General features: G+C 42.5%; 1 protein-coding gene across 1 annotated transcript in view; it reads right to left on the bottom strand.

The window, feature by feature from the left end:
* TRPV4 (transient receptor potential cation channel subfamily V member 4) overlaps positions 1-23,825 on the bottom strand; it is a 191,240-nt gene that overhangs the window by 128,199 nt on the left and 39,216 nt on the right. Inside the window, exons 3-4 of the mRNA XM_069759365.1 lie at positions 5,460-5,632; positions 3,087-3,239 (exon numbers count right to left, since the gene is read on the bottom strand). Coding sequence (XP_069615466.1) covers positions 3,087-3,239; positions 5,460-5,632 — 326 coding nt within the window. The remainder of the gene's footprint in view (positions 1-3,086; positions 3,240-5,459; positions 5,633-23,825) is intronic.

The following is a 23,825-nucleotide window of genomic DNA, read 5'->3' as shown; positions in this document are numbered from 1 at the left end:
ACTGAGAGCAGGGATGAACTCTCATCGCCATACAATAAAAGAGGGAAGAGTGGATCTACCTGTGGCAATGCATTTTTGTCCCCCAGGTCATAACATTGTGGACGTGAGATTACTTGTGTTAGGGGGTGGCTTCAGGTCTCAGAGAGACAGAGGCGTCTGGGAGTGTGAGCTGATGACGACCTTTGACGGTCTTGGTGCAGGAATGAATGTGTCGCACGGATTTGTGTCTTTTTATTATTATTATTATTACCGTATACATTTTTATAGCGCCATTTATTCCATGGCGCTTTACATGTGAATACGGGGCAAATATAGTCAAGTACATTAAACATGAGCAAATAAGGAACACGGGTACATAAGGAGGGAGGACCCTGCCCGCGAGGGCTCACAGTCTGCCGGGGATGGGTGATGAAACACTAGGAGAGGGTAGGGCAGGTTGTGCAGGTTTTTACATCAACTAAGGAACTTGCCCCTCAGACTATGAGGGGGTCATCAAAACATTCCTTATCTAAGAGCTGGCCCAATATTTATGGACATAACTGTTTATCACTCATGGTAATTCTGCTACATGTCACCTGTCTTATCAATGGTTTTCCCCCTTTTTTTATTTTTATTTTTTTATTTTTTTTCTCTGTGCTATGTTGTGCATAAATATGTGATTCTTCAGAACTTGTTTTAGTCTTTGCCTGATGAAGAGACCTGTGTAGTCTCTAAAGCTTGCAATTTGTAACCATCTTTTCAATTGGTCCTGAAACTGCACACTCTCTGCCATGGTCTGGAGGTCAAGCACTATGGAAACCAGCTGTACCCTATAGCACATAAAAGATGTTATTGCAGGAAGATGAGAGCAGATAGAGAAATCGAGTCAATTGCAAACTTGCTTATTTCCATGCTGTTTAAGGCAATTTAAGAATACTTTTAGCCCCTTAACGACCAGAGGTATTTTTGGGTTTGCATTTTCATTTTTTTGCTCCTCTTCTTCAAAAAGCCATAACTTTTTATTGTTTGGTCAAAATGGCTACGTGAGGGCTTGTTTTTGTGGGACAAGTTGTACTTTTGAACAACACATTTGGTGTTATGTCATGTACTCAAAAACAGAAAAATTCCAAGTGCGGTGAAATTGCAAAAAAAAGTGCAATCCCGCAGTTTTTTTTGGGGGGGTGAGTTTCACCATGTTCACTAAATGCTAAAGCTGACCTGCCATTATGATTCTCCAGGTCATTGCAAGTTCATAGACACCAAACATGTCTAGGTTCTTTTTTATTTAAATGGTGAAAAAAAAATTTCAAAGTTTGTTAAAAAAAAAAAAAAGTTGTGCCATTTTCCGATACCCATAGCGTCTCCATTTTTCGTAATATTGGGTTAGGTGAGGGCTTATTTTCTGCGCGCTGAGCTGACGTTTTTAATTATATCACTTTGATGTAGATGCGATCTTCTGATCATCCGTTATTGCATTTTAATGAAATGTTGCGTCGACCAAAAAAACGTAATTCTGGAGTTTTTTTTTTTTTTCTCATTACGCCGTTTAGTGATCAGGTTAATTCTTTTTTATATTGATAGATTGGGCAATTCTGAATGCAGAGATACCAAATATGTGTATGTTTGTTTTTTTATTGTTTTATTTTGAATGGACCAAAAGAGGGGGTGATTTGAACTTTTATATTTTATATATTTTCAAAAACATATTTTTTTTTTTAACTTTTGGCATGCTTCAATAGTCCCCATGGGAAACTAGAAGCTGCCATAACCCGATTGGCTCTGCTACATACAAGCAATGATCAGATCGCCTGTATGTAGCAGAATTGCTTACTTGCTATGAGCGTCGACCACTGGGTGGCGATTATAGCAATCTGGTATTGACAACCATAGAGGTCTGCAAGAGACCTCTGGTTGTCATGCCAATCTATCGGTGACCAGCGATCAAATTATGGGGGTCATCGATGGGCGGATTTCTGGCGCGACTGCCGGAAGAGCATGTTAAATGTCTCTGTCAGAGTTTGACAGAGGCATTTAACGGGTCAATAGCCACGGGTGGATTGCAATTGCACCCGCAGTTGTTCAAAACAGCTGACATATGCCGGGAAAGATGTGGGCTCATCACCAGAGCCCACATCAAAGGGAGGGAGTCCGACATCGGTGTACTATTACATCGGATGTCGGAAAACAGTTAAAGTTTTTTCTGTTATTTTTCTTTTCTATTTTATAATCGTTTTGTATTTTGGTGTATAGCCTTATTTTGCGTCCTTTTGCTTATTTTTCTTGTAAGTGCTGACCTTTTTGTATGAAAGCCTAAAACTCTACTAAGTTTGGTTCTTGTATGCTCTTAAGAATCCAAAGGCTTTCTGAGAGTGCATAGTGTTTTCACTGTTGGACAGCTGTGTCTACTTTGGAGACTTCAGCTAGAGTTAAGTAAATTTTTCAAAATTCGGTTCCGATTATGATCGGTGGCGAATATTGTTTTTGCAATATTCAGCGAACACAGCCGAGTCAATGGGAGTAGAAATGACCGAATATGTTCGGAACCGATCAACAAACAAATTTGTCAGGAATAGGGTAACAATATGGCAAATTCAGATTCGGCGACCTATTCCGAACATATTCGCTCAACTATACACATCACCCCATTTGTTTGGTGAGCAATGTGTTGTGTATCTGAAGTGTTATTTATGCTCAATTTGCAGCCTGAGTGGGGAGTGCAAGATTCAGTGAATGGAAACGGTTTAACCCCTTGCAGTTGCACCCACTTCACATGCTGAGAAGTGTGTATGTGATATCCCCCAACAAATTATGCTGGGGTGGGGATGATGGGAGAGAAAAAGTGAATGGTGGCTGGAATGAAAAAGCATAGTCCTTTTGATTACTGTGGAGATAAGGCGCTGTCAGAGACATAGCAGTCAGCTGAGTATTATGCAATAATATGGCCACCTCTACTGAAGTGTTGAATGTGGTTATCTGGTTTAAAAACCCTATTTTCAAAGTGTTATTACTGAAATAAATGTATAATCTTACTTATTAAAATCAACATCTACGTCCATTAATTCCACTAAAACTAGAAGTGCCACCACAGTACATAAAGACATAAATACCTCTATAATAAACATCCCGAAAAGGAGAATTGATAAATTCACGAAGATTCCCTGTTTTTTCAGCAATGTCAGCCAGGAGAGGGATTGTGTCATTTTTGCCTCCTTGTAAATTTAGCAGAGCTTTCGGTAAGCAGGTCTTCCCTGTTGATGGCTCTGAAAAAAAAAGTTACAAAACACAATATAAACTTTTTTATATTACATTTAAAATATTTTACTTTTTTTTAATTTAATATAAGATAAGATCTTTGTTAAGCTTTTCATTGTTTTACAGTTCTTTTGTCACTCATGTAGCAAAGAAAATGTACTTGTATACAGTACTTGTAGTTACATTATCTGAGCACTGCAATGGCATTCTGGAACTGGACTCCTGAAAAGCTAAAAGGGGTTATCCGGGACAATTAAATTTTTATTACTATTGGCCTAAAGGTACCGTTACACTAAACGACTTACCAACGATCACGACCAGCGATACGACCTGGCCGTGATCGATGGTAAGTCATTGTGTGGTCGCTGGGGAGCTGTCACACAGACAGCTCTCTCCAGCGACCAATGATCAGGGGAAAGACTTCGGCATCGTTGAAGACAGTTTCAACGATGCCGAAGTCCCCAGGTAACCAGGGTAAACATCGGATTACTAAGTGCAGGGCCGCGCTTAGTAACCCGATATTTACCCTGGTTACCATTGTAAAAGTAAAAAAAACAAACAGTACATACTCACATTCCGATGTCTGTCACGTCCCCCGGCCGTCAGCTTCCCGCACTGACTGTGTCAGTGCCGGCCGTAAAGCAGAGCACAGCGGTGACGTCACGGCCTGCCTGGCGCTGACAGTCAGTGCAGGGAAGCTGACGGCGGGGGACGTGACAGACATCGGAATGTGAGTATGTACTGTTTGTTTTTTTTTACTTTTACAATGGTAACCAGGGTAAATATCGGGTTACAAAGCGCGGCCCTGCGCTTAGTAACCCGATATTTACCCTGGTTACAAGTGAACACATCGCTGGATCGGCATCACACACGCTGATCCAGCAATGACAGCGGGTGATCAGCGACCAAAAAAAGGTCCTCATCATTCCCCACGACCAACAATCTCCCAGCAGAGGCCTGATCGTTGGTCACTGTCACACATAACGAGATCGTTAGCGGGATCGTTGCTATGTCACAAAAAGCGTGACGTTGCAACGATATCATTAACGAAATCGTTATGTGTGAAGGTACCTTAAGAACTAAACAGTTAATTTTCCTGTATTACTTGCGCGAGGATGGCATCTCAATCTTCAGACTGGCCATCGGCACTCCTGACCTGAGCATGATGGCTGCATAGAAATACAGCTCTGGCAAAAATTAAGAGACCACCGCATCAAAAAACTTGTCATGGGCAGCCCAATCTCCAGACCTGAACCCCATTGAAAACCTCTGGAATGCAATCAAGAGGATGATGGATAGCCACAAGTCATCAAACAAAGAAGAACTGCTTACATTTTTGTACCAGGAGTGGCATAAAATCACCCAAAAGCAGTGTGAAAGACTGGTGGAAAGCTTGCCAAGACGCATGAAAGCTGTGATTAAAAATCATGGTTATTCCACAAAATATTGATTTCTGAACTCATCCTGAGTTAAAACCTTAGTATTGTTGTTTCTAAATGATTATGAACTTGTTTTCTTTGCATTATTTGAGGTCTGAAAGCACTGGGTTTTTTATTTTTTATTTTGACCATTTCGCCTTTTCAGAAAAAAATACAAAATTTATTGCTTGGAAATTCGGAGACATGTTGTCAGACGTTTATAGAATAATTGAAAAATTTACATTTTACTCAAAAATATACCTATAAAGAGAAAAATCAGACAAACTGAACATTTTAAGTGGTCTCTTAATTTTTGCTAGAGCTGCATATACTGTCACACTCAGCTCAGGAGAGAAGACAGCCAGTTCGAGGGGAGGGATGCAATGCACGAGTAATATGGCCGTCTGACGACACCCTAATATTGATCTTGTTGTTATTCAGTGCCAGGCGTGCAGTTACAGGCACCGCTCAATATACACAGACCGGTGACTGAACCGCGCCGAGGCCACCCCTGTGACTGAAAGAGCGAACCTGCCGTGGGGGAGTAAAGTTTATTTCTTGCCAGCAGTGGGCTCTTAATGCAGGCGCTGGGCAGGTTCAGAGCCCTATTAACAAGCAGATAACCATATATCTGCAAGCAAATAGCATTTTTTCACACGAGAGGTTTCCTTTAATAAGTTACAATTACTCCACAAGTGAACTGTGGAATCTGCTTACATTACAAGCTTAAAATTCCTACAGATTAAACATCACTAGAGTCTTAAAACCAACTTAAAGATACACAGGACATTTTAAATGTTTGCACCTAACCTCGAAATTCCTCATCTGTCAATCGCTTCTTCTGAGACACTAAGAAAGGCAGGAATCCCTCCAGTTCTGCGGTGGCACCTCTTGACACAATGTCAAATAGTATGTGTCTATTAAACATCTTGATGACTCGAGGGGGGTCAGGGCTTGAGTTCTGGGAATTTTGGTTATCCTTCCTGAAAGAAAGCAGGTCACTTTAACTTTTTAAACCAGTTAAGACACCTTACATGGGAAATAATTATACGGCTGATCTTTGTCTATCTACACAGCACATAAATCTTGGTAAGAAAAAAAAAAAAAAAAGAACCACCCACATACAACTGTAAATTTTACAAACAGCGGCTCACTAAACACTTTTGAGACCAAGTGCTCGTATTAAACAAAGCTCTTCCTAAAGTAACAACCCCACAGGATGGTGTTTATGGACCAAACACTCAGTAAACGCCTTTGCAGTTATGGTACTGGACACTTTTGCAATATTAAGGGCTAATATCATAAAATATGAGTCTCAAATGAAAAGAAAACAATGAAGCAACTGCACAAATAGTCTTGAATAAAAAAAAAAAAATTCAACAGTTGTGTGTGTTCCGTTCCTATGCAGATGTTAATGTCACCACGGTTACAGACTACAAACAAACTGTGTAGTTGGATAAAGTTGTGTGAAAAGTGTTTGCCCCTTCCTGATTTCCTATTCTTTTGCATGTTTGTCACAATTAAATGTTTCAGATCACCAGAAAAAAAAATTAGACAAAGATAACACAAATAAACACAAAATGCAGTTTTAAATGAAGGTCTTTTTTTATTAAGGGAAAAAGAAATCCAAACCTATAGGGCCCTGTGTTGAAAAGTGATTGCCCCCAAACCATAAATTAACTGCAGTTTATCACATCTTTGGGAATCAGAGTGCAAATTCCATAGATTCACCCAAGCCTGATTACTGCCACACCTGTTCTCAATCAAGAAATCACTAAAATAGGACCTGTCAGACAAAGTGAAGTAGGCCAAAATATCCTCAAAAGCTAGACATCATGCTGCAATCCAAAGAAATACTGGAACAAATGATAAACTAATTGAGATCTATCAGTCTGGAAAAGGCTATTAAGCCAGTTCTCAAGCTTTGGGACTCCAGCGAACCACAGTGAGTGACATTATCCTCAAATTGTGAAAACATAGAACAGTGATCTACCTTCCCAGAAGTGGCCGGCCAACCAAAATTATCCCAAGAGCGCAGCGATGACTCAACAAAGAGGTCACAGAAGACCCCACAACAACATCAAAAGAATTGCAGGCCTCACTTGCCTCAGTTAAGGTCAGTGTTCATAACTCCACCATAAGAAAGAGACTGGGCAAAAATGGCTTGCATGGCAGAGTTCCAAGACAAAAACCACTGCCGAGCAATAACATCATAAGGCTGCCGTCACATTAGCAGTATTTGGTCAGTATTTTACATCAGTATTTGTAAGCCAAAACCAGGAGTGGGTGATAAATACAGAAGTGGGGCATATGTTTCTATTATACTTTTCCTCTAATTGTTCCACTCCTGGTTTTGGCTTACAAATACTGAGGTAAAATACTGACCAAATACTGATCGTGTGATGGCAGCCTAAAAGTCTCATCTCAATTTTGCCAGAAAACATCTTGATGATCTCCAAGACTTTTGAGAGAATACTCTTGTGAACGAACGAGGCAAAAGTTTAACTTTTTGGAAGGTGTATGTCTCATTACATCTTGTGTAGAAGTAACATACATTTGAGAAAAGGAACATCAACAGTAAAATATGGTGGTGGTCGTGTGATCGCCTGGGGCTGTATTGCTGCTTCAGGACATGGAAGCTGTGGTAAACGGAACCCTGAATTCTGCTGTCTACCAAAAAATCCTGAAGGAATATGTCTGGTCATCTGTTCGTGACCTAAAGCTAAAGTGCACTTGGACAATGCAGCAGGACAATGATCCAAAACACACCAGCAAGTCCACCTCTTAATGGTTTAAAAAAAATGATATTTATTGCAAGGAGGCAGGTATATGCATGGCAGGTATATGTTACTAAGGCTACTTTCACACTAGCGTCGTGTGACGGCCGTCGGAATGCGTCGTTTTGGAGAAAAAACGCATCCTGCAAAGTTGCCAGCCGGATGCGTTTTTTCTCCATAGACTTGCATTAGCAACGCATTGCGACGTATGGCCACACGTCGCATCCATCGTGCGAAGGATGCGTGGTGTTTTGGTGGACCGTCGGCACAAAAAATTTCCATGTAACATTTTTTGTGCGACGTGTCCGCCATTTCTGACCGTGCCCTCCTCCCCGGACATTACAATGGGGCAGCGGATGCATTGAAAAACTGCATCCGCTGCCCTGTTCATTTATTTCACAACGTGCTTCGGTACGTCGGGCCGACGCATGGCGATAGCCCCGTACCGATGCTAGTGTGAAAGAAACCTAAGATGGTTTTTATTTTGACTGTTTTGAGTTCGGAATTTAGGAGCAACCAAAAGAGCCAGGGTGGGAAAGGTCTCTCCCAAATGCCAGTCTGTGTCTCACTGGCCTAATAAAATGCACCTGGTCTAGCACAGGTAGTAGTACTGTGCTGAGGCTGGAGAAAGGCACAGCTGGTGGATAGTCTGTGCCCAAGAGGTTCCTGTAATACCAAGTTGACGAGACCACTTGATTTACTTTGCCTTACCCAGAGACAGGATTGTTTTGTCATTTATTTGTGCTGAAGAAAGGCTGTAAGCTGTAAAAGCTTATGAAGGGCAATATACCTAATTCTGTTCTGATACAAAAAACTCTGTGCCTGTGCTGTTCCAGGCAGCTACCAGACAGCTGAAACCTCTACAGGATGTATGCTATTACAGGGAACCTGTCAGATCTGCAAGTTAATAGTGTTATGGCGGTGCCCGGTTGCTGTACTGATGCATCACCTGGGACAAAATGAACTTTAGCTCTCATCGTAGCCATCGGCTTTCTGTCATGCAGGAATGCCAGCACAGCTAGTGTCACCACTCACTATACTGTGAGCGGTAGCTGTAAGCACACCCAAGCACTTTGATTGACAGCTTGCTCAGCCACACGTATGTGCAGAGCCAGCTATCAGTCCAAGTGAAAGGGTGTGCTTACAACTGTCGTTCACAGTATAGTGGGTGATGAATAAATTCACACTGGCATGCCTGAATGATTCAAAGTGGTCATTTTTCAGGAAAAATAAAGTTTGTTTTCTCCCGGGTGCCTCACTTTTAGTTCTGTGGCTGTGCACCTATAGCTGACAACTTGCTGCATCAGTCACGATCAGTGTTTGCACCGTCCAACTCTGTTTAACCCCTTGGATGCTGTTGTCAATAGTGACTACATCATTATAAATGGTTAACAGAGTGTGGGGGCTTCCTATTTAACCAAATTGGTGCCATCAGATCTTGATTTTGTGGTCCTGATGTTTGCCATGGCAATTCATGACCAAATAGCGGCCTCAGAGTCTGACGGCTGTAGTAATCTGTTCAGAAGTTAGAGACATTTAGGTGGTAAAAATGCACATTTTCATTCCTATCATGCCACTTTGCATTAATTCCTGTAAAGCACCTGAAGAGTTAATAAACTACCTTACTGCAGTTTTCAATATGTCAGGAGGTGCGGTTTTTAAAATGGCATCACGTTTGGTGGTTTCCCAATATATGAGACCCCTAAAGTCACTTCAAACACGGATAAGTCACTAAAAAAATAAATTTTGTAAATTTCCTTGAAAAAATGAAAAATTGCTGCTACATTTTTAATCCTCCTAAAATGCTAACAAAATAAAATAACATTTTACAAATGGTGCTGATATAAAGCAGACATGTGGGAAATGTTATTTATTAATGGTTTGCTGTGGTATGGCCATCTGGATTAAAGGGATAATCATTCAAAGTTTGAAAATTGCTAATTTTTTTGAATTTTTCTCAAATATTTTATATTTTTTATAAATAAACACAAAACATATTGACCTAAATTTACCATTATCATAAAGTATAATGTGTCACAAAAAACAATCTCAAAATCACTGGGATTTGTTGAAGCATTGCAGAGTTATTACCACATAAAGTGACACTGGTCAGATTTCAAAAATTTGGCTCCGTCACTAAGGGGTTAAATATTTGTGTAAAATCAAAAACTGAAAAGTGGGGCGTGCTATATTATTTGGCCGCTTTACTTTCAGTGCAGCAAACTCACTCCAGAAGTTCATTGTGGATCTCTGAATGATCCAATGTTGTCCTAAATGCCTAATGATGATAAATATAATCCACCTGTGTGTAATCAAGTCTCTGTATAAATACACCTGCTCTGTGATGATAGTCTCAGGGTTTTATTTGAAGCACAGAGAGCATCATGAAGACCAAGGAACACAACAGGCAGGTCCGTGATACTGTTGTGGAGAAGTTTAAAGCCGGATTTGGATACAAAATGATTTCCAAAACTTTAAACATCCCAAGGAGCACTGTGCAAGTGATCATATTGAAATGGAAAGAGTATAATACCACTGCAAATCTACCAAGACCCGGCTGTCCATCTAAACTTTCATCTCAAACAAGGAGAAGACCGATCAGAGATGCAGCCAAGAGGCCCATGATCACTCTGGATGAACTGCAGAGATCTACAGCTGAGGTGGGACAGTCTGTCCATAGGACAACAATCCGTCGTACACTGCACAAATCTGGCCTTTATGGAAGAGTGGCAAGAAGAAAGCCATTTCTCAAAGATATCAATAAAAAGTGTTGTTTAAAGTTTGCAACAAGCCACCTGGGAGACACACCAAACATGACCAAAATTGAACTTTTTGGCAACAATGTCAAACGATATGTTTGGCGTAAAGGCAACACAGCTCATCACCCTGAACACACCATCCTCACTGTCAAACATGGTGGTGGCAGCATCATGGTTTGGGCCTGCTTTTCTTCAGCAGGGACAGGGAAGATGGTTAAAATTGATGGGAAGATGGATGGAGCCAAATACAGGACCATTCTTGAAGAAAACCTGTTGGAGTCTGCAAAAGACCTGAGACTGGGACGGAGATTTGTCTTCCAACAAGACAATGATCCCAAACAAAGCAAAATCTACAATGGAATGGTTCACAAATTCCAGACCTCAATCCAATTAAGAATCTGTGGAAAGAGCTGAAAACTGCTGTTCACAAACGATCTCCATCAAAGCTCACTGAGCTCGAGCTGTTTGCCAAGGAAGAATGGGCAAGAATTTCAGTTTCTCGATGTACAAAACTGATAGAGACATACCCCAAGTGACTTGCAGATGTAATCGCAGCAAAAGGTGGTAATAAGTATTAAGTTAAAGGGGCCGAATAATATTGCACGCCCCACTTTTCAGTTTTTGAGTTTCCACAAAAATGTAAAATAACCAATAAATTTCATTCAACTTCACAATTGTGTTCCACTTGCTGATTCTTGACCAAAAATTTACATTTGGTACCTTTATGTTTGAAGCATGATATGTGGGGAAAGGTTGAAAAGTTCCAGGGGGCCGAATACTTTCGCAAGGCACTGAACCCAATACTGTCTTGTATTTTGGTGCAACCTAAATACAATATGTTTGATACTTTTGTGTCAGAAAATGATATCACATGGGCTAGCCAAATAAATTATATCTGCTTTTGAGGAAAAGCTTACACATGATTGGCCAGCACAATGCAAAAAGAAAAAAAAAAGAGGTTGATGAAGACAACAGGTACATGGAATGATTCATCAATAAGAGAAGCCAAAATTAATGAAGGGGTAATGAAGGGTTGGTTACAGATGGAAGAGCAGTAGATATATATCATAACTGATAAAGTATTGCAAAAGAAATTGTCTTATTCCAGTCTATTCAAGCTAAAAAGGCCATCATGACTGCAATGTAATATTTCAAATGACTCAGATACATTCCCATGTCACTGAAAAGTTACCAGACCAGTTTTAAACAACTCAACAAACAAACTACAGCCTAAAAAAAAACCCTCTCTCTTAAGTGGGTAATTATTATTTTTTATAAGATTCCAGGAAATATCATTTCTTCCCTTTCAACCAACCCCCCCGCAATAACTAGAGCAATACTATGCAAATATCAGTGATGGAAAGTTATATCTTCTTAAAGTTGAATTTAGACAATAATGCCAAAGATGCATATCAATAAACATGCCTCAAATGATCTGATGGGTGGAATTCAAAATGCCGGTACCTTCATCTATCAAAAGATTGGGAGTTCTTTTAACTTATTCTCTTGATATGTGGGAGTCAGAAAGTAGCTAATAGGGACACTAACCAGGGGTGGGGCAACACGAGGGACTAAGGGTATGTGCATACATCGCAGATTTGTCTGCAGAATTTTCTGCACAGAATCTTCATCTCTTGGCAGAAAATGCAGGTAAAAATCCGGGCATTTTTAATGCGTTTTTTGTGTGGATTTTCATGCGTTTTTTCATGCGGATTTGTCTGCATTTTTGTATACTAAATTAAGATCTATTATTTAACAACAACAAAAAAAGAATTGTGATGTAATTTCTTTGTCCATCCTCTTATTTTACATACTCCATTGAAGAATTATGTTCATACACACACAGACAGACAGATAGATAATAGATAGATAATAGATAGATAGATAGATGGATAATACCACGGCCGATGTTTAGTTTTGAACCTAATAAAATGGTACATAAATAGTTAAATAAAGACACACACACAAATTCTGCACATAATATCTTTAATTTAAAAAAAGGGGAAAAAATGGCATAGGCTCCAGTTGGGGGCCGATATTTCTAGCCTGGGAAGGGGTTAATACCATGGAGCTTCCCAGGCTATGAATCTCAGCCCGCAGAAGTATATTTAGCCTTTACTAGCTATTACAATAGGGAAACCCCCCAAAAAATGACGTGGGGTCCCCCTTTAATTAATAGCCAGAAAGGCTATGCAGTCAGCTGTGGGCTGATATTCATAGCCTAGAGAGGCCATGGATATTGCCCCCCACCCCAGGCTACAGATACCAGCCCCTAGCCTCCCCAAAAATGGCATGTGCTAATTCGGGCACTTGGCCTCTCACTTCCCACTGCCCTGTAGCGGTAGCATATGGGGCACTAGGGGGTTAATGTCATCTTTGATTCTAAGGTGACATTAAGCCCGGATGAATATTTTAGTGAAAGAGTTAAAAAAAGACAGCCAGAAAAAAGTATTTTAATATTCTTAATTTCACCATACTTACAACCATGCCTAATTCCTCGAAACCATCGATCACCTGCAAAAAATAAAAAATAATAAACCAATAGTATGCTCCCTGTTCCGACGCAGTCCAATTAATAACGAGTGTTCCACGACGATCTCCCCTATAGAACAGTGACATCGGGTGATGTCACTGCTCTATAGGCCTCCCACGATGCACGAGATAATAGCTCCTGCAGTGTATCGCTGAAGAGGTTACCGGAGTTCAGGCTCTCTTTACGGCAATGCTGCATGGGAATTTTCTCACACAGAGCTGGCAGTGAGAGAATGAACTCAGGTGACCTCTCTCCCAGCAGCGGCGGAGAGATTCATAGCGGAGGATTACCTCCACCTGTCAGTTCATCATGGAGGCCCTGTAGAGCACTGACATCGCTCATTGTCAATGTTCTACACGGGAGATAGTCATGGGACACTCATTAACTGGACTATGGCATAGAGATAAGTATAGCTTGGTTTATTATGTTATTTTTATTACAGGAGATCGAGGGCTTCGGGGACTAGGTGATTGGTGAGTATCTACTGTCTGTAATGTATGTCCTATATGTCTGCTGTATGTTCTGTATGTTTTGTTTTGTTTTTTACCACTGAACACCGGCATTGTCTGACGGGTCGACTTTCCCATCATTGGCAATGCTGTCACTGTGAGCATTCATAGCCAGATGGGTGCAGTAGTCCTATCAGACAATGGCTGCTTACACAGACCCGCACACACCTATGGGAGGTGGAGCTGCATATTCATCACAATAATAGGCGGCACCACGTGACCGCTCATACAGGAGAAGCTGCGGCGAGGACAGGAAGCAGCGCCAGCGAGGGAGCCGGGTAAGTATTTTATTAACAGCGGGGGGGGGGGCGCACAGGGGGTGGGAGGGAGTTGGGGACAGGGATCTGTTTTTTAAACACCCAAAAAAAAAACCAGATATTTCCTATCTTCTCTCTAGCGAACAATGCTGGAGAGAAGAAATGAATGGCGGCTTCAGCACCAGATGCAGGGGACAGCGCTTAACTGTAGCGCTGTCTCCTGCACGGTGCGTGTGGTACCCAGTCGGCACACGGGTGGCACACGGATGCCGCACGTGTGCCACACTGATGTACCACGTGAGCACACGGACACACGGACATGGATAATTCCGGTACCGATTTTTCTGGTACCGGAATTATCTGGACGTGTGAGACTGGCCTGAGGCACAGTGCCCAGCTCAGAAGGGATGAAGCTCCAGATTTTGCTGGACTGGTTTAACGGTGCCATGTCACATTGGCAGAGCCAATAAAGTGCCAGAACAGCAGAACCCACCCACCCCATCCCCCCCCCCCCCATCATATTGACAACACAGGTGGGTCACAGAATTTTATACCATTGGGCTGTGAATATGAAAAAAAAAATTACATTTTTAAGCACCAAAATTTTCATTTAGCCCCAGATTATATTTTCATAGAATTCATAGAATAGTTTGCGGACTCCATATACAGAGCCCTTAAGAGCTAGAAGAGCAGAATTCCCCTTCAAGTGACCCCATTTTGAAACTTATACACCTTTTGAAATTTGGATTTGGGATCGCAGAATTCGCTGGATTTTGTTTTGGGGGGGGGGGGGGAGGAGCCACTTTGCTTTTCCAGAGCATTTGTACTACCAGTAACAAGGAAGCCCCCTATATTTCCATTGATAGATGATGGACCTAAGCGGGGACTAGGTTTTTTTTTTTTGGGGGGGGGGATTAAATTGAAGCTTTTATTGGGAACATTTTACATAACATAGGAATGTACAGGCTAAAATTCAACTTCTGCAATCATTCTTTCGTGTGGCCTAGGAATCACATGCGTCCTGTGGTGCCATTGTGTGTGGCCCCCAACCATATGGACAGAAAAATGCTTTAATTAATAGGTTATCTGTATGTGAGCAAGCACATACAGGAGAGTAGTTGCCGGTAGCTGAGGAGCAGGGACTGACAAGTACTAATGATGCACTGTGTAGACATCTACGGATGTCTCCTACATCAGGAGAATGGGATCTCAGCCAGTTTGGCACTCCAGAAAGTAGTATGTGAATTAGGATAGGTGAACACAGCCATTTTCTCTCTCAGAAAAACGGTTCGATTATTCTGAGCAGATTTTGATCAGAGTCTGGTCAGTATGTCATCAGTTTTTCTCAGTGGTGGAGAGAAAAGAAAATAAAAAAGTTTCTCCACTGGCTCCATTCTATCAGTCCGTGAAACTGCACTCAGAGATGATATCCAAGTGCGGTCCGATGTGTTTCACGACCCATAAATTTGCAAGTGTCTAAACAAACTCAGCAATGCATCAAAATCGGACATGTACAGCCCCATAGAATATTATGGGTACGAGAGCGATCCATGAAAACCACGGATAGAACTCGTCTGAGAAAATAGTGTACACGAGCCCCTAGAGAGGTGGCCTTTGTGTGTGGCTTGCTTCATTGTAGTTTATGGAAATGCTGAATCATTAGACAGTAAGCAAAAAATCCATGATCTTTAAACAGTCATGTGCTTGCATGACCTCTTCCTCTTTAGAGTCTATTCAAATATTTCTTTTTTTTAAATGAGGATTTAGAAATTGATTTTACTGCAAATCCACATAAAAATTATAAAAATACTCTTTGAATAAAGTTACCTTGTTTACACGAGTATAAGTCGACCCGAGTATAAGCTAAAGCACCTAATTTTGCCACGAAAACTGGGAAAAATTATTGGGTATGCATTGTACCCTCATCCCTATTCTGGTATGCATGGCTCCCCTTCCCTGTCCTTGTATGCATGGCTCCCCGTCCCTGTATGCATGGCTCCTTATCCCCATACTTGTATCCATGGCTCCTTATTCCCTGTATACATGGTTCCTATAAAAAAATTAATACATTTAAAAAAAAAACACATCCTACTTACCTTCCCTGCGCTCCCTTGTTACATCTCATTCCGATGCCAGCGGCTCTTCACGGCCTATGGGAGTGGAGAGGGGTGAATATTCATTACCTTAATGAGCAGAGGACTCATGCTCGCTCGGCCAGAAGAGCTGCTGGTGCCGGAACGAGATGCAGCGAAGGCACTCAGGGAAGGTAAGTAGAATGTGTGCTGAAAGCCAGCGGCTGTGGCTGTAACTGTGGGGGCTATAAGAGAAATTAATATTCACTGCCCGCGCACTGAATATTCATTTCACTTTAGCAGCGGGCTTCTGCCTCTGTGTCACGATGCTCTGCCTCTCCCCCTCCCCCGCTGTCTTTCTGGGACAATGACTCGTGTATAAGTCGAGGGGGGCGTTTTGTGCTGAAAAACTTGGCTTATACTCGACTATATACAGTATTAGTTTGAACATTTTGCAGCAAAACTAACATGAGAAAAAAATGCACTAGGTGCGCTAAAGGAGCTATTCCCTTTCATGTTCAGTTCATACTAGAAAAGTATTTTACGCAGTTATTGATGTGGATTTAGGAGCAGAATATATTTCAAAATCCTCTGTGTAAACCGACCAAGAGGCTACAATACCACAATGATAATTTGGTTTTTGCAGTTGCAGATTTTCTGTAGTATTTCTGCACCTATTAAAAACCAATAAAACACAAATAACCTAATTTATCTAAGTGCAATTTGTTGTTTTTACATGTGTTTTTATTGCATTTTTGTCTTGATTTTTAGATATGGGACGGACCCCCATTCCATCTTACAACAACCAGTAAACCTGTCAAGAGCCCTGCTGCAAACTTACAGCAGGAGTCTGTGCACGTGGTAATAGAAGGACAGAGAAAGAGAGTAAAGAGCGCTGTAGTAAGCTTACCTGCCAAAATGCAGGACCTGAAGCACGGGACATCCGGGGGAGTGGACGGAGGTGGGACCAGACGCCAAGTAGTGGCAGAGACCAGCAAAGCCGGAGGGTAGTCTCAACATGCAGAGGTCAAACCGGGAGGTCGATGAAGTGCTAAAAGGGTGAGACGTAAGCGTGGTCGAGACGTAGCAAAAAGGTCATGGAGCCAAAGATAGCGGTGCAGTACAAACGGGGCAGACAGGAGGGAAGTTGAAGTACAAAGCCGAAGGTCAGAGCCAGAAACAGACAATAAGCACAGAGTCACAAGGCAAAGCACAGAACAAGAAAACAGGCAGAGTCATACACAAGAAAGCAATCGGACTAAACAGTATGCAAGCACACCAGGGGGTCAGACACATAGCCAAGACAGATGTATCACTGACAAGGATCCCCAGATAAAGGCGGGTAAATATAGCCCTCCCCAAACCAAAAGGAGGCTATACAAATTAACCCCCGAGAGGACAGAAAAGGAACCCTGTCCAACCATGACAAAACCTAGACATTGGAATACATAATACACATTTTGGTTGGCAAAATGGCCACAGCTTTATTTAAATTACAGGATTAAAACAATCACAGTAGGAATCAGGTGAAGTGTAGTACATTGGAATTCACAAGTACTGTGCTATCCCTAGCTGTTAGACATACAGCACCTGGACAGACAGCCATAAAGGGGTGGTACACACTGGCTTGCCAGCTGTCAAGGCACCAATGACCCTTTATGCTTATAACAACTGTGCCCTCCCCTGACTGGCATTAAGGTACCGTCACACTCAGCAACTTTGCAATGAGAACGACAACGATCCGTGACGTTGCAGCGTCCTGGATAGCGATCTCGTTTTGTTTGACACGCAGCAGCGATCTGGATCCCGCTGTGCCATCGCTGGTCGGAGCTAGAAGTCCAGAACTTTATTTCGTCGTCAGGTCGGCGTGTATCATCATGTTTCACATCAAAAGCAACGATGCCAGCAATGTTTTACATGGAGCTAACAACCAGCGAGAACGATAAGTGAGTCGCCGTTACGTCACTGGATCGCTCCTGCATCGTTCTGGAGTTGCTGTGTTTGACGTCTCTACAGCGACCTAAACAGCGATGCTGCAGCGATTGGCTCGTTGTCTATATCGCTGCAGCGTCGCTGAGTGTGACGGTACCTTTACCATTACAACAACCTTCAGGCTTGCCACCAAAGCCGAGCCTGTTCACTACCATTAGCTTTAAAATCCTCTATTAGTTCAAATGAGTCTACGATAACTTGTCTTTAACTTTCCCCTGACTCCTAAACCTCAAAGTTGTGACAGTTTAAAATTCCAAGCCACATGACACTTTTAACCATTTTTTCTTCTTTTTTAAATACCAGTAATTGAAAAACCTATTTCACATTGCTAAACTTATAAAGTAGATTCCACTGCAAAATCATTGAGGGGACTAAACTTGGCTGACCTCCGACTCACAGGGAACCATGGCTAGAGAACTTCCCTTCATTTGGGCTTAGAATGTTAAGGTTAATGTTAACTCTATAGTCATAATTAAATTGGACATGATACAAGATATACAATGGCTAATTAAATACAAGATATACAATGGCTAATTAAACAAATACAATTAAACATTCATCATTATACAAGTAATGTTAAATAAAGCGTTGTAGGACAGTGATAACAGGGCGTGATGGCGGGTGAGGTTTCCCCTAGTTCATCCAGTGGGAGAGAGAAAGAAGAGAAATAGGACAGAGTTCCATCATCTATATAAGCCCCACCATTCCCACAAACACCAGACACAGACACACTGTGTGTCCTTCCCCTTAAACCAGAATCATTCTTACGTAAAGTGTAAACAGCTATACCAACAAAGCTGCAGGAGTTAAAAGTCCACCACTCCCAAAGCAATGTCCCCCTCTGATTAGTTTCTTTTTGGCATGTCATGCATTAAATAAATCTACTTTGTTAAAGTAATTAGCACTTGACTTTGATAAAAGTTTATTGATATAGTCATTTAAGGATTACATGTGTTTTTTTTAGGAATTTCCACATCTAATGCATTTCAATGGGGAAAATCTGCACATAAAACACTGTACCCGCAAGAGAAATTGGCATGTTGCGGATTTGAAGCAAACACCGCAGGTCAGTTTATGCTGCGTAAAAAACAAACAAACAGTGGACATCAGATTTATATTAATCCCATCCACTTTCCAGGAACTGTAAGACACTGTCATGCTATGGTGGTCTTCGGTAAGGAAGGGAGGCCTCAAACTGTCACTGGAACCCTAACTATACGTGTCCTTGGGGGTTCTCTTGGACCAAAAAAGGTTGAGCAGCCCTACTCTAGACTGTCTACATGTGCACTAGAGATTTGTAGTTGACAAATTTACTCTGTAAGGCTTACTTAAAGGAATTTTCAAACTCCATGAACGTCACCAGAAAATGTACTTTACTGTTGCAGAGCGGCAATGATTACGAGAATATTATTCTCCAATCAAGAAGGGTGTAAAGAATCTATTTTCTGCAGAAGATGATAAAACAGTTTCAGGAAAAGCGGCCAGCATACGGTAAAGTGCAGGTCTCGAAAACAGCACCGTATTTTCCATGGAAAGAGCTTATGGCAGGAAGACTTCATAATAACCCATTTAAAAAATTGATTGTGAAAACATTAACATTTTCTGTACTGGAAGAGTTCAGTAGAGAGAAGCCTAGGGATTACACTATATAAACGCACATAAATCAATATGAAATGAAGGCATAAGCAGTTAAAGCTATTTCCTACAGGCCACTTATAATAACTCACACTCCACTGCTTTTCGAAAGGGAGAATACAACAGATATGTGTGGGAAAGCACAATGAATGCCTGAAATGTTTTCTAATCCAAGCTCCATTAATAAGGTGTACTAAAAATAATTCCACTTCAGACACACTCTTTGCAATATTAATTATAATCCATCCATGTATACCTAAAGGTTGGTCTGACACTAAATAAATCCCCAATAGGAATAAACGAACCAGAATGGTAAAGATTGAGATTCGTACTGGACACTGGGTGTCCGGTGCCGAATCCCAAACACACTTCTAAACGGAAGTCCATGTTACTGTTCGGGGTCGCCAGCTGAATAAAGTAGCACAGCCAATCAATAAGCTTTAAGGCTATGGGCACTTCCGGCCCCATCACAGCTATGCCAAGTGTTGGCATTGCTGTGATTGGCAGGCGCACCACATGACCCAGCCTGTATAAACACCAGATCATGTTTTGCACAGCCATTCTGCGTTCAGAGCCTGGTGCAATAAACAGCCTGGTTTATACGGTCATTACAGCCTGGTGCACAGTGCCTTAACAGCCTAGTGCACACTGCCCATACAGCCTGGTTCACAGTGCCATAATCCAGCCTCTTCGCCACAGGGAATTTTTTTTAGGTGGAAAAACATGAGGAGAGCATCAAATAGGTGCTTTGCAAAATTTCAAAACCTATGAAATATCATTTCTCAGTTCTGGATGGTCCTAGGGTGGCGTATCTATTCTAACCTGTCACTCTGTGCTTTCACTGTATGCCAGGCCCGGATTTAGGAGTGGGCCCAAAGGGCCCGGGCCCTGGGCCACCCACCAAGCGGGGCCTCCCACCAATATAGGGATAAATATCTCAAAACATGTAAAATACACGTCTCTTTGCTGTGAACGGTTTCTAATGATAAGAAATATTTAACAAAAGAGAAACTATTGAAAGTGTAGGGACCTGGCTACGGTCCTACATCTCAGTGGCTGGTGCAGAGCGGCAGAGTCATGGCACCTGACCTGCGTCAGCATCCACTGACCTGGCTAGCCTAGCCAGACTTCCTTAGTACCCTCCCTGTAAGTACTGCTTAGCTTATGGCATGCGGCAGCCTTCTCCAATCCCAACAGAAGCTTCTAGCCGCTACCTATTCAGCTATATGATCGCTCCCTCGGATTAGATCAGATGAGAGTTTGTTCAGCTACCTTCGAGGAAGGAGGTGGAGCCACAATGTCGGCGTGAGAAGAGGCTTCTCCACCGCGGAGCGCGGCGGGACTTCTCTCTGGATCTTCAGTCACTGAAGATCCAGAAGTGAAGTGGTTCAGTCTTCACAGTGTCGCGGTGGGCGAGTATGATCTCTGTCTATGTGTCTGTGTGTCTGTGTGTCTGTCTGTGTGTGTGTCTGTGTATCTTTCTTGCAGCTCCGGTCCTACATAGTACCATACAGTATATACAGGTCCACACTATATCCTGCATTACAGTGTGTCTGTGTATACTGTATGTATATAGTGTGGACCTGTTTACAGTATAGTGCTGTGTATACACTTTATACAGCCCCTCAGTCTCTATTCTATATACAGCCAGCACCGCAACAGCCTCTGATATATACAGCCCGGCAGCAGCCCCTCATATATATATATACAGCCCAGCAGCAGCTTCTAATATATACAGCCCAGCAGCAGCCCCTCATATATATATACAGCTCAGAAGAAGCCCCTCATATATATACAGCCCAGCAGAAGCCTCTCATACATATACAGACCAGCAGAAGCCTCTCATACATATACAGCCAGCACAGCAACAGCCTCTGATATATACAGGTAAACAGCCTCTGATATATACAGCAGCCCCTCATATAGATACAGCCCAACAGCAGCTTCTAATATATACAGCCCAGCAGCAGCCCCTCATATATATATACAGCTCAGAAGAAGCCCCTCATATATATACAGCTCAGCAGAAGCCCCTCATATGTACAGCCCAGCAGAAGCCCCTCATATATATACAGCCCAGCAGAAGCCTCTCGTACATATACAGCCCAGCAGAAGCCTCTCATACATATACAGCCCAGCAGAAGCCTGACATATAGAGCCCAGCAGAAGCCCCTCATATATATACAGCCCAGCAGAAGCTTATCATACATATACAGTACAGCCCAGCGGAAGCCTCTCATACATATACAGCCCAGCAGAAGCCCCTCATATATATACAGCCCACCAGAAGCCTCTCAAACATATACAGCCCAGCAGAAGCCTCTCATACATATACAGCCCAGCAGATGCCTCTCATACATATAGAGCCCAGCAGAAGCCTCTGACATATACAGCCCAGCAGAAGCCCCTCATATATATACAGCCCAGCAGAAGCCTCTCATACATATACAGCCCAGCAGAAGCCTCTCATACATATAGAGCCCAGCAGAAGCCTCTGACATATACAGCCCAGCAGAAGCCCCTCATATATATATACAGCCCAGCAGAAGCCTCACATATATATACAGCCTAGCAGAAGCCTCTCATACATATACAGCCCAGCAGAAGCCTCTCATACATATAGAGCCCAGCAGAAGCCTCTGACATATAGAGCCCAGCAGAAGCCCCTCATACATATACAGCCCAGCAGAAGCCTCACATATATATACAGCCTAGCAGAAGCCTCTCATACATATACAGCCCAGCAGAAGCCTCTCATACATATAGAGCCCAGCAGAAGCCTCTGACATATAGAGCCCAGCAGAAGCCCCTCATATATATACAGCCCAGCAGAAGCCTCTCATACATATACAGCCCAGCAGAAGCCTCTCATACATATAGAGCCCAGCAGAAGCCTCTGACATATACAGCCCAGCAGAAGCCCCTCATATATATACAGCCCAGCAGAAGCCTCTCATACATATAAAGCCCAACAGAAGCCTCTCATACATATAAAGCCCAGCAGAAGCCTCTGACATATAGAGCCCAGCAGAAGCCTCTCATACATATACAGCCCAGCAGAAGCCTCTCATACATATACAGCCCAGCAGAAGCCTCTCATACATATACAGACCAGCAGAAGCCTCTGACATATAGAGCCCAGCAGAAGCCTCTGACATATAGAGCCCAGCAGAAGCCCCTCATATATATATACAGCCCAGCAGAAGCTTCTCATACATATACAGCCCAGCTGAAGCCTCTCATATGTATACAGACCAGCAGAAGCCCTGTTGTGAGTTCTGTTTTTGGGCTCCCTCTGGTGGTTACTGATGGTACTGGGTGATTTGTGTTCTGCTGTCTCTGGTGTCCACCTGTTCTATTAGGATTTGGGAGTTTCCTATTTAACCGGGCTTTCTTGTCATTTCCCTGCCGGCTATCAAGGTTATCAGAGTGTTTTGTTACCTCAGCTTCTGGCTTCAGTAATCTTCAGGACAAGCTAAGTTTTTGATTTTCTTGTTCCACGTTTTGATTTATTTTTGTCTTGTCCAGCTTGCATATAATTGTTTCTTTGCTGCTGGTTGCTCTAGCGGGCTGTTATTGCTCCTCATGTTCCATGAGTTGGAACATGAGTTCAAGTAATTACAGGATGGTTTTTTGAAGGGTTTTTTGCTGACCGCGCAGTTTACTTTTGTATCCTCTGCTATCTAGTTTTAGCGGGCCTCATTTTGCTGAATCTGATTTCATACTGTGTATGTGCCTTCCTCTCATTTCACCGTCATTATATGTGGGGGGCTGCTATTTCTGTGGGGTATTTCTCTGGAGGCAAGAGAGGTCTGTGTTTCTTCTAATAGGGGAAGTTAGATCTTCGGCTGGTGCGAGACGTCTAGGATCAACGTAGGCACGTTCCCTGGCTATTGTTATTTGTGTGTTCAGGTTTAGGGTCGCGGTCAGCTCAGTTTCCATCACCCTAGAGCTCGTTGGTGCTTGTCCTTTTGTGATTCCCTGCCATTGGAATCATGACAAAGCCCCTCATATATATACAGCCCACCAGAAGCCTCTCATACATATACAGCCCAGCAGAAGCCTCTCATACATATACAGCCCAGCAGATGCCTCTCATACATATAGAGCCCAGCAGAAGCCTCTGACATATACAGCCCAGCAGAAGCCCCTCATATATATACAGCCCAGCAGAAGCCTCTCATACATATACAGCCCAGCAGATGCCTCTCATACATATACAGCCCAGCAGAAGCCTCTCATACATATAGAGCCCAGCAGAAGCCTCTGACATATAGAGCCCAGCAGAAGCCCCTCATACATATACAGCCCAGCAGAAGCCTCACATATATATACAGCCTAGCAGAAGCCTCTCATACATATACAGCCCAGCAGAAGCCTCTCATACATATAGAGCCCAGCAGAAGCCTCTGACATATAGAGCCCAGCAGAAGCCCCTCATACATATACAGCCCAGCAGAAGCCTCTCATACATATAAAGCCCAGCAGAAGCCTCTGACATATAGAGCCCAGCAGAAGCCTCTCATACATATACAGCCCAGCAGAAACCCCTCATACATATACAGCCCAGCAGAAGCCTCTCATACATATACAGCCCAGCAGAAGCCTCTCATACATATACAGACCAGCAGAAGCCTCTGAC

This window comes from Ranitomeya imitator, chromosome 1 (assembly GCF_032444005.1).
Source record: "Ranitomeya imitator isolate aRanImi1 chromosome 1, aRanImi1.pri, whole genome shotgun sequence".
Lineage (NCBI taxonomy): Eukaryota > Metazoa > Chordata > Amphibia > Anura > Dendrobatidae > Ranitomeya > Ranitomeya imitator.
This window is presented reverse-complemented; position numbering and strand designations above follow the sequence as displayed.